We start from the raw sequence: 18603 nt of genomic DNA, 5'->3' as shown, positions 1-18603 counted from the left end.
TTAAATGAGCTCTAATTTATTTTTTAGAATCGTCAAATAACTCATTAATAATAATTAATAACTCAAATAACTCAAAGTATTACTCATTTCCCTTCATGTTAACCTGTCAGAGAGAACTGGATAGCATCCTGTCTGCTCATTCAGTCACCAGTCAGAACTCAGTCAGGATGCATTCATGGTCTCACACAAAGTTGGATTTTTGTAAACTCATAACAAAGACGTGCATTTTCACCACACGGGTGCTAAAAAATATTCAAGCATTGCAAAGGGAGCCGCAACAAAGAGGCTGGAGAGCCACATGCGGCTCTGGAGCCGCGGGTTGCTGACCCCTGTGCTAGATGTATTAAAGTAATTCAAGTAAAGTAAGTAAACTGCAGTATATACAAATAGTATACTGCATCTTACCAATCACACAGTTCCAACACTGCATATATGCCTATTGCACAATACTGACACAAAAGAATGGATAATAAATAAATTTTCTTCAGCCTTTTCCTTCCCTTTCTAGTACCAAAATGTGTGTATGTGTAGTGTAACAAAGGGCGAATACAGTCTCTCGATGTAGTGTTGTATTAAGCAGAGTAACGCCGCTGGAGCAGACGTCTGCATGGAAGTGCCTCAACTTCTCATGTTGTTCATGAGGTTATATACAGGACAAGAGAAATTTTCTCAATTACACGTGATCAGATATATCAACCATATCCATTCCTCGCTTTATCGCTTGAAATTAGAATACATACAGTAATGTACCCAAAGGGGGGTTGGGGGGGGAATAGAACATCTACATCCCTATCGTTGACTCCTACTAATGGTGAAGATAAGGATGATGCTTTAATAAACCTAGAGTTTATCATGAGTGCATTCCTACACAGGGGACCAACTGCTTATCCCCATCACTTTACACAGCCTCTTCCTGCCCTGAAAGCGCTGATATTCGTAAATTATGCAAGGGGATACTTACTGGTTTACTGAGTGAATGGCTTTAATTGAACTGAAGATGCTTTCTCTAATGTCCTGCCTCAGGGTTCCTTTGGCCTTCAAGATCTCCACAAAGTACTGCAAGAAACAAGTTAGTCCAATATTGCTCAGCATTAGAAACTTTTAATGAATTGCAGTTTTACTTTATTTATAGTGGTGCCCACGCCAGGCTTTAACCGCTCAAGATCTTCCCACTAGAGGTGGAAAACAAGTACAGAAAAATGTTGTCCCAATGAAGTGACAGCTGTGTTGGTCTCAAGTCATTTGAGTTGGAAATGGGATTAGCAAATTGAATGAGCACAGGGCTTGAAATGACTCCTAATTGGAGGGCAGAGGGAGAGTAATTGAGTAGAAATTAGGCTACACTGGTGGGTCGTAAAGTCTGTTGTCCCCACAAAAAGTACAACGCCTGCTGCCTTCAGTTTCTTGTCGCTGTTATTACACTATAGTGTTTCACCTATGTTTATGTGTAGCGGAGACTACTACAATGTGTTCGCTCTTCTCATCACTTTTTAGGACTCCTTGCAATGTGAAGATAATGTAATCTAACGTCATGTGTCATCAATGTAAGATGGCTGATGCCTAGTGACCACAATACTACACATTACAACTTGCCTTTTTTGGACTAATAACGGTATAGTCAACCATGAAACGGTGACCATTTATAACATTCACCTAAAAATGTTGCTAAAATTCCAAATTTTGTGTTTGATGCCACCTGCAGCACTTACAGTGGTCACAAGCGCCAGCTGTTGGCAGTAATGCTGTTCCGTCAGCACCAACTCTCTGGCGACTACGTTCCTCTTTCTCTCCCAGCGGTCCCTCTGTTGTTGGATGCTGTTGCCTGCGAGGGCATCAGGTGGACATGGAGAGAAGCTCATGGTCACTGCAACGACGGTTATGCTGCAGAAACACATTAAAAGGAAAAGCCATGCCGTGATCTAAAAGTGTCATACATATATGTATGTGATTGCGCAGTTTTTTTCAGGACTGCATTCAACATCTGGCAGTTTGGCATTGCTGCATGCCAGGATATAATGACACACCAACTCAAAAATAGGAATTTAATTTTCCAACTTTTTACTATGACATTATAACACAATATGAACTATGAACTTCATTCAGGACTGTTTTCATCATCTGACAGTTGTTTTGCATTACTGCATTCGAGAAGCATTATACTGACTTTAAAAAAAAAAAAAAAAAAAAGAATTTTACAGGTTTTTACTGAAAAAGACAACCAGAATGTACATGGATACTGGGCTTTGCATTTACAATCAGAACAATGAATTATAACACATTGAAAATGTATTATTTTGGACATGAAATGTTTAATGTGAAAAAAAAAACACCAACACAAAATGTACTCTACAATATTACTTTTCTGCAAAACTCGTTTTCGCTTCTCTCTTTGTCAGACAGGCGTCTTTAAACAAACCCCACTCTGCTTTGTATCAAAGCCTTGTTCTCTGACTTCACAGCTTTGGTGTTACATGTTTACTGGAAAAGTATATAAAGGCATTATAAAATTGTCATTGACTCTATTACTTATCTGCACAGTGTTAGCTCAATATATAATCACAAATTATGCTGTCACAATTAGCTCAATTGCTGCATATTTGACATGGTCATTTTCCAAACGATCAAAACCAGTGTTTAACGCTCTCCTCCGTTCTATACAGTTGACCAATCGCTGTCATTTCAAATTAATTGACGATTGTCGTGTAATTACCAGAAAGCTCTTTATGTCTTTATCTGTCACCTGACAGGCTCACTTGTACAAGGATTAATTGTCCTTGTTACCAAAGTAGCACATTATAGGAAACTATGAAACAATCTACTTGTGCATTTTCTTGTTTGTTTGTGTATTGTAAGCAAGATACACCTGTTAATGCCCGAGATCAGATGCCTAGAATATATTTACATGTGTCAACTTAATATCAACCTGTACTCTGCTAGCTTAGCTGTGTCCCACCCATGGTTGCTGCATACCATTCCCTTTCCCTCGACTTCCTCTCAACTAGCAGAGATGGAAAGCTCATAACAATAGTTTTAAGGGACTGTCGTTTAATTATAAAGCGTGTAACTAAAAAGATGGCAGACTTTCAACACAACTACTTTGGAAATTATTAGTGTTTTCATCATCCTGACAGCTCCTGTACCATTAACACACTTTGTAAAGACACGGGCTTAGCGCAAAATTAACTTTACTGAATATACCGGTTTGTAAAAGCACTGTTTACATGTTTACAAGCGTTCAATTCAAACACCCAGCAAACGAATCGTGGCATAACAAGTGATAATAATATCAGCAAACATGTCTTTCCACACTGTAATACAATTTAAGACTACAGGAAGTAAAATGTTTCTCCCACATATTAAATATAACCTGATTTGATAAATTGATTTGAGAAATTATGAAAGTATTAGGGCGTTTACCTTACGTTAACGTCTTCACTTTCAATCCAAGCGCTCTTTTCGGGTTGGCTTCCTTTTTCCGGTTTGGACGGCATCTGATTGGCTGTTGCAACATCCGGTTTGTTTTTTTTTCCCTTTCAAAATTAAACTTCATTTGGTTTCACGATGTTTACTATTAAGTATTATTGATATTTTAGGATTAATATATCTATATAAAGTGAAAAATCTTGTCCGGGAACATACAGCATATAAATCATTTATAATTCTCACAACAATAACGATTCCTTGCAACACTGGCCGTGAAAACACATGAAGAATTCACCCTAACAGGTGTTGGGGCTGGGTGGTAACAGGAAACACAGAGAGGCACAGCCAATAAATTATGAATGTAAAATGTATATTGTATATATATAAATATGTGTCTGTAGAAGAGGCTTTCAGCGCGGGAAAACACATTGCATTTGTTTTCTGTAGCGTTTTCCCAGGCTGCTCTTCTTATTAGCTGCAGGTTCACAGTGCAGCGAGAACACTGACATCTAGTGTTGATAGAAGCCAAAGCTTGCTGCAAGATTGGCATTCATTCACTGGGAGGAGGAGCATTTCCTCAGTTGTGATCAATGTTACATTGCAGGGATGTCCAAACGTTTTTCAGCTGAGTGTCACACAAATTAAAAATAAAAAATAGAAATGGAAGTGAGGCAAAAAAAAAAAAAAAAAAAGACTAAGCAATTTATTGTAAACAGCCCCTAAATAGAAATAGGCTGTTCATTATCTGATCAAAGTTCAAAACCACAGCCTTTATAAGCAAAATCTTTGCAAAAATTTGTTTCAATGTCATTTTTTGTCAGGTATTCAGGTATAAAAAAAGAAAAAAAACTCTCGAAGCATATTTTTCCGTCAAAAAATGTGGTTGAACTGTAAATTGACAATGACGTTTCTGCAGGTCTAAACAGGATAAGGTGAAACCCTGCAAATTACAAAACACATAAAATGCAACTTTAATGAGAGGAATATTAAAATGCATGATAGTACTCTGCCTGTTCTTTATTGTTTTCAATTTTATTGTGCTTTCAGGACATGCAGTATTATAATAATTGGCCCCAAAACAGGCCGCTGCAAATTAGGCCTCTTTTGCCTTGAGGCAATGGAGAGACTAACAGTGCAGGAGACCTACAGACAAAGGGTCCTTTTTCATACAGGGAATAAAGTAAGTGTCAATAATCTACACAAGTGAAGGAAATCTCCTAAGGTTTTCAAGCCCTTCTGTGTTTTATTCATGCCAGAAGGATCATAATTGACCCCTGCACTCTGTGGAAAAAAAAAAAAACTTCACGAGATGAAAGAATGTGATGTTTTGTAATTCAACTTTTTGAGTCCCCCCTCCGTCTCACCAGTCCGATACTATTGGATTGCGGGTCATGAATTATTCAGTGCATAGTGGGCAAGACTATCTTAGCATTAGAAAATGTTATATGAAAATAAAACAAAAATAATTTAAACCTAAAAGAATACATATCACATATTAAAGTCACATCAATATAAATAAGACCACTTACTGCGGTGCAACCGGCTTAAATCGGCTGAAATTGTGGTTCACCGTGTTCTTCGTGTTCCTAAAAGAGATTCCAAGACGAGACTATATTTTAACATTATTTTTAAGAAAACTACAATGACAAAATACAACCGGCCGACCGACCGGACAAATCAAATGTTGTATTAAAAGTCACAAAACAATGCAGGTACATCTTAAAATGTTTTATAACTTTGCATGCGTGACACTTTTAACAGTTCGACCTCTTTCCACAAATTAAAAACAAAAAAAGAAAATTGTATGACGGCAGCTGTAGCTACTACTACTACTACTACTCATTTATGTTGCTGTGCAGTTATTTAAATACACGTCAAATACTGTAGATTGCTTCATCAGCTTCATTGTTTACGCTAAAAGAACTACAGCTCCCATGATGCCAGAAGGTACCAAGAAGTAGTGAATTTCCTCAACGGACGCTCGCTTGTAGCACACGTTTTGATATACAAAACATATACAACGATTGTGTTTTGATCCGACAAATCTTAAGTAACTTTGATCAAATGTAGAATTACCACAGCGTCACCTTGGTACATTATGAGGGAATAGGTTTTTGCTTTTGTCTATTTATTTTGCACTACTTAATTTATTTTGTTCAAAAAATTGTATGTAATTCAATTATCTTTGTTAATTTCCAAGTAAAAATTATTGGTATCTGTATCATCAATACTAGCCCTGTATTAGCGGTATCAAATTAGCAGTATTGCCCACCCCTAAAGTGTGATCTATGTAACTACTAGTATACAGTAGGTACTGTACATACGTACAGTACAAAGTAATGATATCACCACTATTGCTCTTCAGTGAATACAACTTCTGAATGCCGGCACTTGATGTGAACAAAAACAAAGCGCTCAAGTGTTTATTGACAAAAAAAGAGTTTCATTTATGTTTCAGTGCTTCAGCTCGAGCACCTCGCATAACGTATGCGTTTTAATTAAAACATGTTTTTGTCAGATGATAATCACCTCGTCAAGTGTTGATACTTGAATCAGGCACCTTGGGCAGCGTACAAGTGCATAATTGTATCAGTCAGTTTTAAGTAGTAAAAACTGTTTTTTTTTTTTGATTGTTTGACAGGAGTAAAAGTCCATGTTGACATGGGAAGGCAAAACTTAACAAGGGCGGTATACATACATACTAGCATACTTGACTTATTCATTCATTCATTTTCTACCGCTTTTCCTCACGAGGGTCGCGGGGGGTGCTGGAGCCTATCCCAGCTGTCTTCGGGCATAAGGCGGGGTACACCCTGGACTGGTCGCCAGCCAATCACAGGGCACATATAGACAAACAACCATTCACACTCATACCTATGGACAATTTGGAGTCGCCAATTAACCTAGCATGTTTTTGGAATGTGGGAGGAAACCGGAGTACCCGGAGAAAACCCACGCATGCACGGGGAGAACATGCAAACTCCACACAGAGATGCCCGAGGGTGGAATTGAACCCTGGTCTCCTAGCTGTGAGGTCTGTGCGCTAACCCCTAGACCACCGTGCCGCCCTACTTGACTTACTATTATACATTTATGACTGTAAATAATGTTAAAATGGTTGACGTTGCCTTAATAGCTAATGAAGGAGCAACATCATGACACTGGAACAAATTTATTTCCATTACTGCAATGGGAATGTATGTCTTAATTTAAATCCAAACAAATGTGTTATGTGCAAAAGAGTACTTTTGGGGTAACTGAAAAACAAAACAAACATTTTCTTGAGGAAAAAAGGACTGAATTTGTACATTTCCTGTTCAAATAAAGGCCAGAACGCTAATATGATGAGGCTGCCGAGAGCATCTCTGCCTGCCTACTGTCTCTGAGTGCAGTCTATGAGTGCACTGAGTTGGATCATGGCGCTTGCCAGTTTCTGATTGTCAGCATGTCGCCAATAATATAACACATTTATTATGCACCATGATTTTCTACAGCTTGTTTAATGTCTTTAACGGAGGTGTGACATCACTATTTTTGCTAATCGGTCATTAAAACACATAGTAAAATGCGCTATATGAAAAAAAGTTGGAAGGGTAAGTGTTGAGTGTTAAAATTCTTCATGGTTTCGGACAGTTGACTTGTTTTCAATAGTTACTCTATTTCAGTACTCGGTTTGAATTGTCTTCGGTTTCCACTAAAGTTGGTTTGGTTGAGCGGTTCTGTAGATGCATAGCATGTGTTTATCGATACAAAGCGCTACCGTAGCAGCACAAATGCAACCATGGCTTTGACTTTGTTCAGTGAGAACATTTCCACATCAAGTAAAAAGAAAGTGGACGTTGTTGTCAGGTCAGCACTGCTTTTTTTTGCATCATGGAATATTCCCTTCCCTAATGATGTCTCAAAGAGCCCAAAAGCATCCCAAGTAAGTTTTGGTGCTGCTTAAACTCAGCAGAAAAATCTATTTACCCGCAAATTAAATCTGCGAACTGGTGTAGCCACCTGAATCTGTACTAGTGGAGAAACGGGGCAATTACTTGGAAATACCGAGCGCATGCAGGGAATAAGCTCCATCCAGAGAACTTGAGTTTTGAGCTACTCGAGGCAGATGTGCTTGACACGTTACAAGAAAAGGGTGGGGCACATTTTCGGAAAAGTTCTTCCTATCAAAGTGAATCAAAAGTGTTGCTGAAAAAATAATACTAGAATGCGGTTGGTTTTGGTGCGGGAAGCCTTGCAGGTTTGTTACATCATGGAAGTTTTTTATGCGCTCCAGGCAGGAGAGTGTGTATATGTCGGTAGTCAGAAATGGTCGCTATCCAGTGGGAATTCCTTTGTTGGCTTTGTTTGGAATGGAAAAGGGGAGCCTACTTTTTTTACTAAACCCCAGAACTCAAACAACCTCCACATACACCATTCCTTACCTGGCTTATATTCAAGCATTGCAACACAAACTCAATGTGCAAATGCTGCTCCGTCGCTTTGGAAGTGTCTCCCCACAGGGAACTCTCCAACAACTCGGATACCAGTCGCCGAGGGATTGACAGAACCTGCTGTACTCGCTGCTTGAAAGGGATGGCGGCTTTTGAAAATGTTACTTGGGGTGTGTGCACGAATCTTTACTGTGACTTCCTCCTTTGCTCGAGGGCTGCATTCAGAGCCGGCGCTCTAGGCGAGTTTTATATGGTGCCCCCCACTCCATCGGCGATTTACATGGCTTGCAATAGAAATTGAACCGCATTGTTTTCTGGCTTTAATTTGTAAGTTAGTATTTGTAATTTGTAAATTACAAATAAATACAAAACAACACTGGTCTACAAGCAAAATGCCTGCAAAAAGGAGTTCATTTTTTTCAGATAAAAAAAAGTAAGTCAGAAGTGCAGATTGGCTATGGTTTCCAAGATACGGTGTTGGGTCAAAATAGGAAATTAATGCAAAATAAGCCAGTTTGCACATTCTAATACATTTATTTTAATATGTTTGGAGTTTTGATATAAAAATGTTTCTATTTGCAAAAATCTCTCTCTCTTGGAACTGTAGCAAAAATGTACTTTGCATAAGAGTTTCTTGGAAAATACAAGGCAGATAATTATAAGCAGCTGGTGGCAAACCTCCTGAAGTCCTACAAAGCCCTTGGCTGCAATATGTATTTTCAATATGTCATTCCCATCTATTTCTATTTAACTGAGGAGGAGTATGCTTGGTGACTACTGTTGGCCTGGTCAGGCATTCCCCAACAAAATGGTTAAAGTAATTCCAATATTTAAAAATGGAGACAAACATCAATTCACAAACAACCGGCCAGTTTCTCTACTACCTCCATTTTCAAAAATTATGGAAAAACTATTCAAAAACAGGTTGAACAAATGCATTAATAAGAATACTTTACTAGCGGACAGTCAATACGGATACAGAAATAATATCTCAACGTCCATGGCACTGAGGAAATTACCAATGCAATATACCTTAGAAACTATGCAACTCATTCATGGATTTGTTAAAATTAATTAATACAATTAATCACAATATCCTAATTACAAAATTAGAAACATATGGAGTGAAAGGATTAGCCTTGAACTGGGTTAAAAGCTACTTAGCAGACAGGAGGCAATATGTGAAACTAGGACAATATACATCTATGAGCTTCAATGTATCATGTGGCATACCCCAGGGGTCAATACTACGACCAAAACCGTTTAATCTATACATTGCAGACAATACAACTGCATTCTGCTCTGGAGAAAGCACACAGGAATGCTATCCCTGAACTTGAGTAAAACTAAAATAATGCTATTATTGATGGAATGGCCATTGAACGAGTGAATGAAAATACATTTCTGGGGATTCATAATCAATGAAAAGCTGTGTTGGAAACCTCACATTCAAAATATACAGCATAAACTGGCAGGAAATAACTCAATACTGAACCATAAAAGTACACATCACACACCAACAGTGCTACAAAATATGTCAGGTATGTATAGAAAATATACAAAACCCTTTATTCCTAAAAAAACCTCAACTCTAAAAACCTTCAGCATTTCTGCATGTGCAATTAAGTTAAGATAATTTAAGATAATTTCATCTCCAAAAGGAGGGTTTGGGAACCAATGGACTAATCCATCAAACTGTACCTCTGACAACTACATCGTCAGTTATTATTAATGAATTACCATCATTAAGTCTGTTGAACATCCAACAAATGTATGGTAATTGATGCAAAATGGATAGGATTGGGGTAGGATTGAATACGTTTAGCTTCTTCCTACTCCAACTTGGACATGTAGAATTATCAATTCACTGTTATTGTGTGCAAGATTAATGAAACCACAACCATATTTGGACTCTCTGTTGAATGTTTCCTGTAATTTCCTGCATAGAACTTCAACTTCAGAATTCTATAGAAAGTGACGACTCTAGTTATGAAAAATCTTCTGCCAATTCAATGCGAACCTTCTATATTCTATTTGAAGTGCAAAACAAGCAAAGCACTAAAAGCATCCTAATGACTTTTGTGTTGATCTGACGTGTCTTCATTTATTCCACTGAGAGGGAAAAGAAAAGCACAGTAAACGCTTCACTGCTTGAATTGCTCGCTTTTTGCTCCCAGTTGCTGCTTTTGAATTGACTGAAATTGCATATCTGCTAACCTAACCGCCCCCCATTCAGATGGCTTTTGACTGTAATAAATTGCCTGCTGAATTGCGCCTTCATAAATGGCTCTTAAATGGAGATCAGACGCGAGTGTGATGATGTTTTAATTGTAACGTGCAGAATGTATTAGCTGTGACCTACAGGCTTTTTTTTGTGGCAGCTTCCATTCAATATGTATGTTCATGCAGACACCTTGGGTTTAGAAAGGTTAATTAACCTCTGGTGGTAGACCTTTGCTTTGCACTTAACTTGGTCTACGTCCTGATAGTGCCATTAACCCACGCCCTAGCCTCTTAACCCCCTCTATCATTACCAATGTAAAAAAACACATTAAAACTTACTATTCATTTTTTTTCCCAACCACGTAGCTTCAATATTTCAGTATTTTTCATATTCCACATACATAGGATTAACCTTTTTTTTTCCACAACACTGAATGACTGGCTCAAAACTAAGCCGTACTGAAAAACAACCCAAACTGGTGACTAGTAAGCTTATGAAAATTGATTTCTTAAGAAAGACATAGTAATTTTATTCTCAGTGACAACATGTAAAATCGTTCCTATTTTGCTTCGGTCCATGTGAGCAGCTCATGAGATGAGACAATGCATGAGATTGCATACCAAGAATAAAGCAAAATAAGATGTTGACATTCATTTTTTAAGAAAAGTGAAAAAAAATGAAAAAATATAACTAAAAAAAATAAAAATATAATATATAAATATAAATATGAAGCGTTTATTTTCCCACAAATTGACACTAAAGGATATTCAACATTTCTTGCGACTAAATTAACCACTGTTATGATAATATATCGTATTAATAATAAATATAATACATCATAATAAAGAAATATTACTTCTCTTCGGGCTTTTCTCTTCAGGGGTCGCCATAGCAAATCAATCTCCTCCATCCAACCCTGTCCGCACCATCTCAGTCTGGCCTAAAGGACTTTATCTCCAAGGCCTCTAACATGTAATGTCCCTCTGATGTACTCCTTCCTGATCCTATCCATCCTGGTCACTCCCGATGAGAACCTCAGCATCCTCATCTCTGCTTGCAATAATTCCTTAAATGTGTCAGTCACTCTGTAAAGTTGCAGCATTGGTATTTGTGACATGTATTTTTTTCACGGGCAATTTGTCCTGTCTTTCAACCGTTTGCAGCATTTCTTGAAATGCTGGCTTTCCATTAGGGATGTCAGTATTAATAGATCCAGCTTATATTGTTGATATTTCCGTTTCGATCCACACATCATCAATTAAGGGTATGTGTTTTGATCTGACAAATGTTATTAATTTTGATCAAATGTGGAAATACATTTTCTAATTGGACATTTAATTACATTCATAAATAAAAATATAGTTGTTTATACTTATATATACGTGATCATAATTCAGACATTCAGCTTCAGCACACTTGCATACAGTAAAGAAGCGTTCAGAATTCTGCTTGATGGAGTGGCTGTGACTCTCACAATGGGCAGTTGGCCACCCACCACTTTCTGTATGCGTGTCCTTGAACGCAGCACCGCCAATAAGGCAGGCCGGCACCTCTGACGCCTGAATGAGGGACCGATATTGCAAAGTGCTTCGAGTGCTGCTCAGTGCCATCGTCGGCTATATTCGTGCCGTCCACTCACGGTTGCTGTTTGCCGGGTTACCACGGCAACATCATTGATTTACACTTCAGTGGGTAGCAAATTAGCAAAGTATCTCTTGTGATTTGCAGGTGTTAAAATGTTATCTAGACAACAGCTTCGGCATTCTAGTTGAATAATTGAACTGCTTTAATGAGAAGCGGTCATCAAACTGTGGCACGGGTACCAGTGGGGGTACGTAGCCTCCGTCTAATCACATTATTTAGTGTTCATTAAAATAAATTAAATAGCTAAATGACTCCCATAGTCATCCCTATATTATACCAAACACGATATATTGACATTTGACTACAATTTGCAGCTTTATTTTTTCTGAAGGTCTATCAAAGGTAGTGTAAATATCTTCAGCCACGTTTAAAATATGGGAAGATTTTGTCAGAATCAAATTTACTGCTCTCCAAAAGCAATTAAAATCCAGAGGGAGATGGAGAGGTAAAAGAAAAATGATTGTGGGCTGGTGAATGACTGGGAGGTGGGGGTAATTATTTTGTAGGGTATTAAGTCATCAGATTTACTTTTATCTTGATTGCATTGTGGAAGTTGTGCATAATTAATGAGGGGGGGGGGGGCTTATTAGGGAAAAGGTGATTAGGCAAATTACACAGGTGTCGGGTGCATTCTTCATGATGAATTTTGCCAGGACAATCCTGAATTTCCCATCTGTTCTGCTCCCATCAAAATGTCACTCGGGGGGAAAATAATATGACACGATAAAAACACTAACTCCAGGCGGCTTAAAAGCAAACAAAAAAATGCCATAAATTAAAGTGGAAGCTCCAAAGTCCAAACTCATCTGCTTCACTGGTTGACTTCTGAATTGACATTTGAAAACAATTGTACCGTGGATGAATTAGGAAGTTATGAGTTATGATTTACGGTGAGGAAACCTCAACAGCGTCTTTACTGTGTGACCAGTGTGCCTCTATTAGTGGAGTACTTCAAGGAACCCTAAAAATCCTCAAACCTGCTTAAGCTACTAAAAAGTGTCTGCTTAAGTTGACATCACAAAAATGGTCGACCGCTTATGTTGACATAAAATGCCAAAACCCAAAGGGATCATTTTTATATAAAAAAAAATATGTAGTATGTTGTAGTATGTTGTAGTATGGTTGCATGGTGTTCGAGTGGTTAGCGCACAGGCCACACAGCTTCAACAGAGTTCGATTCCACCCTCCACCCTCTGGCATCTCTGTGTTCTCCCTGTGCATGCGTCGGTTTTCTCCAGTTTCCTCCCACATTCCAAAAACATGCTAGGTTAATTAGCCACTCCAAATTGTCCATAGGTATGAATGTGAGTGTGAATGGTTGTTTGTCTATATGTGCCCTGTGATTGGCTGGCCACCAGTCCAGGGTGTACCCCGCCTCTTGCCCGAAGACAGCTGGGATAGGCTCCAGCATGCATTCAGCATTCCAGCAGTCCAGCATTCCAGCATTCCAGCATTCTTCCTATGAATGCGTGGGTTTTCTCCAGGTGTTCCAGTTCCCTCCAACATGTCCAAAAACATGCATGTTAGCTTAATTGGCTACATTACAGGTAAATTGTCCATAGGTATGAATGTGAGTGTGAATGGTTGTTTGTCTATATGTGCCCTGTGATTGGCTGGCCACCAGTCCTCCAGCAAACCCCCGCGACCCGAGTCGGATTCATTCATTCATTCATTCATTTTCTACCGCTTATCCTCACGAGGGTCGCGGGGGGTGCTGGAGCCTATCCCAGCTGTCTTTGGGTGAGAGGCGGGGTACACCCTGGACTGGTGGCCAGCCAATCACAGGGCACATATAGACAAACAACCATTCACACTCACATTCATAACTATGGACAATTTGGAGTGGCTAATTAACCTAGCGGGTGGCACGGCGGTCGAGTGGTTAGCGCGCAGACCTCACAGCTAGGAGACCAGGGTTCAATTCCACCCTCAGCCATCTCTGTGTGGAGTTTGCATGTTCTCCCCGTGCATGCGTGGGTTTTCTCCGGGTACTCCGGTTTTCCTCCCACATTCCAAAAACATGCTAGGTTAATTAGCGACTCCAAATTGTCCATAGGTATGAATGTGAGTGTGAATGGTTGTTTGTCTATATGTGCCCTGTGATTGGCTGGCCACCAGTCCAGGGTGTACCCCGCCTCTCGCCCAAAGACAGCTGGGATAGGCTCCAGCACCCCCGCAACCCTCATGAGGAAAAGCGGTAGAAAATGAATGAATGAATGAATGAATGAAAGAATAGACCTGCCATCATTCATCCATTCATTCATTTTTTTTTTATCCGACTCGGGTCGCGGGGGTATGCTGGAGGACTGGAGGACAGCCAATCACAGGGCAGATATAGACAAACAACCATTCACACTCACATTCATACCTATGGACAATTTGGAGTGGCTAATTAACCTAGCATGTTTTTGGAATGTGGGAGGAAACCGGAGTACCCGGAGAAAACCCACGCATGCACGGGGAGAACATGCAAACTCCACACAGAGATAACCGAGGGTGGAATTGAACCCTGGTCTCCTAGCTGTGAGGTCTGCGTGCTAACCACTCGACCACCGTGCAGCCTAGTCTTTCATATTGTTGTATATTTTTGTCCCATGTTGAGATAGCAAATATGTAATCAGTTTTACTTTTCCAGCAGTATCAATGACAGTTTATTACCACAAAGTTGCAAGTACACTTTGTAATTACTCCGCCAATAACTGCAGTATCGGTGGGTTTTGCGAACCATGCCAAGATTTTGTCAACATAAAAAGTCACTGCTGCTAATACCAGCGGCGAGATTGCTGCAGGTTCAGTGCGGAGATTAGATTTCATTAGGATCATCAAGCATCTGGAAGGGGAAGATGACAAACTATCAGGACTTTTTTGGCCTGTCAGGTGTCTTCTTACCCCCCCCCCCCCCCCCCCCCCATCTCCCTTTTTACGAGTCACATCGTATAATGTAGCAGGGAGGATGATAATGAGGAAGCTGACAAATAGAGAGAAGTTTGAAGGATGGCTGAGTGGACAGACGTGTGACCTGAGAGGAGAAATTGGATTTGGCTCCTGTCTCTTGGTACTTGGCAGAGGGTGGCGACAAGCTCGGTAAACTACCTTCTCACACACACACACACACACACACACACACACACACACACACACACACACACATGGACACCTCCCCTCCATGCCATTTGATTTCCACAAAGCATGAAATTAAAGCTATTTATAACCTGCTTGATAATTACATTATACTTATTCCATCACGATTAGGTTTCTGCTTTTTATGATACAATGTCACACTTTTAATTAGACCGTCTTCTGCTTGTCCGATTGGCTCACTTCAGTAGCAACTTAGCAAAGCTCGGACCACCTGATGACACGCGCCGACCGCCGCCAGCTGATTGACACCCTTGTTAGACCACCTCTGAGCCCGCTCGTAATCTCTGTAATTTGACATGTTGCCATTTGGTAGCGGCGGTCGCCTTCGGGCTGGCGTGTGATGACGTTTGTCAAAGATGGAGTAAAGCGTGTCAATTAGTGATGGCTTAAATGAATTGTGGTACGTGGGCTCCATGGAGTGGTGCTAAGGAACATCAGGGAGACATTTTATGTTTATGGTGATGAACCTGGGACTGGCTAACTGATGTCGACATAAGCGGTTGTCAACATAACCAAAACCGAAACTAATAATTGCTTGCACTTGTGACTTTGGTCAGAGGTATAAAGACAATATGCAATAATAAATAATGTTTGTACATTTGGAATGGGTACATACAGTAAACCTCGGATATATCGGATTCAATTGTTCCCACTGGTTTTGTCCGATATAAGCGAAATCCGTTATATGCGTATACCGGAAAATGTCCGTTTTACGCATATATGGGATTTATATCCGGTATATGCGTAAATGGGATTTTATCCGTTATAAAAAGGCACTTCCTTGACTATGTTTCCAATGTACCTGGACGCGCAGGCAACGCTGCAAACGCTGCAAATGACGTCGTATAGCGGCCTGTCACGATTCGGCGAATCGGAGCGCCACAATGCGGCCATCCGATATATGCCAGGGAAATTTAATGGAAATGCATTGGAACGGGACTGGAGATTTTGTCCGAAATAGACGAAATCCGTTATAAAAAAATCCGATATATGCAATGAATTTTTATTGGAAATGCATTACAGAAAAATCGGTTCTTTTTTATCTGTCCGTTGTGAGCGAATTTCCGATATATCCGAGTCCGATATATCCGAGGTTTACTGTATTTTTATTTTATTCTGATCAATTGGCTACCGATTGGTATGGGCAGCATAAAATCCTGATTGGATATTTCCATGTGATCTTGTCTAACAGAGACGCTGTAGTATTTTTGTTGTGTAACTACATAGTAGTAGATCAAGCTGTTAAGCAAAAACAATAGTTAAGAATACCGAAAAAACACATTTTTCAGATAAATTACCTCTACGGGTCTTCTTACATTTGGCAACTTTTCCCCTTTTCTGACTTATAAATGTTGTTACAATGTCGTATTAGCGTTAAATGATGACAAAAAGCAGGTGACTTCCTTATATGGGCATACAAGCTGTTAGCAGCACAAGCTGAGTGGGACCAATCACAACGGAGTGGGTGTGCCCGGAGGCGGGCCGTGGGTGGAATAAATTAAAACAGAGTTTCGGAAATCAAAGGAAATACAGTTGGAATAGGGGCAGATTCTGGAAGATCTAGAAAGACAGAGAAGATCTCCACAACTCAATACAAAGGGCCGAAATAATAATAATACAATACAATACAAAATACTTGTTGGTTAAAATACATGGGTTGTCCATTTAAGTTGTTATTTCCGACGTGAAAAATAACTTTTAAAGGCAGAATTCCTGTGATGACTTGCGTTCAAATATTGAAATATTTCCAATTATATATATTTTTTTGTGTCAAAGACACAAATCGCCTTATTAGATGATCGACAAACTTCGTAGGACAAATATTTTCAGAAATAAAAGTAAAAAAAAAACCCCACAGGACGTTTGACCGTGGAAGTCAATCCATATTTCTTCTGCTAATATTCTCCAGCATAGTCAACGGTGAATATAGTGTTGAATATTAACGTGTGCTATCTGTTGTAGCATGCAAAAATTAATCCAAAAGGTCGTCTTTGATTAGAAAAAAATAGGTTTTCATGCCAAATATCGTACATGGATCTACCTCAGTGGATCACCAATTCATTTCATTTCTATTTCATCGTTATTTATTTGTCCATAACAGATGTTTTGAGTACTTTCAACTTTTTTCCTACTTTTTTGGTGTATTTTATAGTTTTATTATACTTCACTTCTCTTTACACTTGGAATCATGGCACAGTTTATGTTCAACATCGGAGGTTCCACAGTGACGGGAAAGCGACAACGTACCCTGAAGATGTCAGACGCCGAAACCAAATAAGAAAAGAAAAAGCGAGTGAATTATTTAAGAGCGGGTATACACTCAATAATAAAATAGGTGATAAATAAAATATACCCGCTCGTCTTTAGCAAGGTGTGCGCATTCCCCTCCCTCGACGCCAACAGGCCTTTGATTCACATCTCTGTTTGTTCAGTCCTCCTTTCCTGTTTATATTCAACATGTCCACTTTGTGTAACGCACTTGAAAAGGCATCGCTTCTTGGCTGGAGGGCTGTTGTATAGAAAAAGGAGCCTTGCCTGTGGCATTGGCTCAAGGCGTTGTGAGAAGCCGAGACCACCCTGGATGCTCGCTCATGTGTCCCACTCGAGTGAATTTTTTGGATACACAAAATTTCAGCAGACCAGTAATTAATACCTTGTGGATATTTCTCCCTCCCTCTTTTTCCACTGTTGATTGACTAAATCATGCAAAACACTCCTAATTATAAGACTCCCCACAGGATGATTTGTGTCTCGGAGCCGACTGCAAATGTCACGCATGAGTGTTTGCTGCATCCGTATTGACTCCCCTGGAGACAGATGGGATTGAACTTTGTATGCAGCTCCTCATCCAAATGAGGCACCAGCCGGGCCACCTAAAACGTTGTCGGGAGACATTTGTCACCGCGTTGATATTGGCCTTTCAATAAAAAACTCGTGTAATGGCCAGTTAGCGTGCTTCCCTGCAAGTCATATGATGGAGAATAGGGCATGACTTTGTTGCAAAGGTGTCTGTCACCCTTACTTTTCCAATCAATTGCATCTCCAATGTTTTTTCATCCTTTTCGGCCGTGTTGGTGACATTGTATGGGTAAAAAGCTAAAAGATTTGAATCATTTATTATGTAAATCAGGGGTGCTCATTAAGTCGATCGCGATCTACTGGTCGATCGCGGAGGTGGTGCTGGTCGATCGTGGCGTGACATTAAAAAAATATCATCCCAGCATCAATGCCGTCACTTGATTGATATACAGGGCAGCCATTCAGATGACAACTGAATGTTGCCCTTCGGGCGACCAATCAAATCAAACAACGTCTCTAAGTGCAGCAGAACTTACGATGTCAGCCTATCATCCATCCCCGTTACTTGATTGACATACAGGACAACCAGTCAGATGACAACTGAATTTTGACCTTTAGGTCACCGCTCATGCGTAAACAACGATGCAAAGTGCTAAGCTAGTCGGCGAATTGCGAGATTTTAAGCCCTCGTTAAAGTTTATGGTCACTAAAATGAGTGAAGGAGCTGGACCAAGTAAAAAGGCAAAAACATATCACTTCCATACGGATATGGAATATTATACGGATATTATGATACGGATATTATCCATGACTGATAAACATTTGGAAGTGTGCTTGAGGCTGGCTATCAGCAGCTACTGTCCGGACTATGCATCCCTGGCTGGTTCAATTCAGTGCAAGTCATCAAAGTAAACTCAGGTAATTACAAAAAATGTTAAT

The 18603-nt window shown here is 39.7% G+C and overlaps 1 protein-coding gene across 6 annotated transcripts in view; it reads right to left on the bottom strand.

Annotated features, from left to right (window-relative positions):
- The window catches only part of arhgef39 (Rho guanine nucleotide exchange factor (GEF) 39), a 251257-nt gene that overhangs the window by 27168 nt on the left and 205486 nt on the right, over positions 1 to 18603 (bottom strand). For 3 of the 6 annotated variants that reach the window (XM_058069021.1, XM_058069024.1, XM_058069026.1), the window contains 3 exons: positions 1710 to 1881; positions 1122 to 1172; positions 962 to 1056 (listed from right to left, as the gene is read on the bottom strand). In XM_058069021.1, the coding sequence (XP_057925004.1) occupies positions 962 to 1056; positions 1122 to 1172; positions 1710 to 1881 (318 nt within the window). Of the gene's footprint in view, positions 1 to 961; positions 1057 to 1121; positions 1173 to 1709; positions 1882 to 3417; positions 3497 to 18603 lie in introns of those variants that run through there. The other 3 variants (XM_058069025.1, XM_058069027.1, XM_058069022.1) reach the window with 3 other exon arrangements.

This window comes from Doryrhamphus excisus, chromosome 3 (assembly GCF_030265055.1).
Source record: "Doryrhamphus excisus isolate RoL2022-K1 chromosome 3, RoL_Dexc_1.0, whole genome shotgun sequence".
NCBI classification, from domain to species: Eukaryota; Metazoa; Chordata; class Actinopteri; order Syngnathiformes; family Syngnathidae; genus Doryrhamphus; species Doryrhamphus excisus.
Note: the sequence above shows the minus strand (reverse complement) of the source record. Positions and strands in the feature narration are given on the sequence as shown.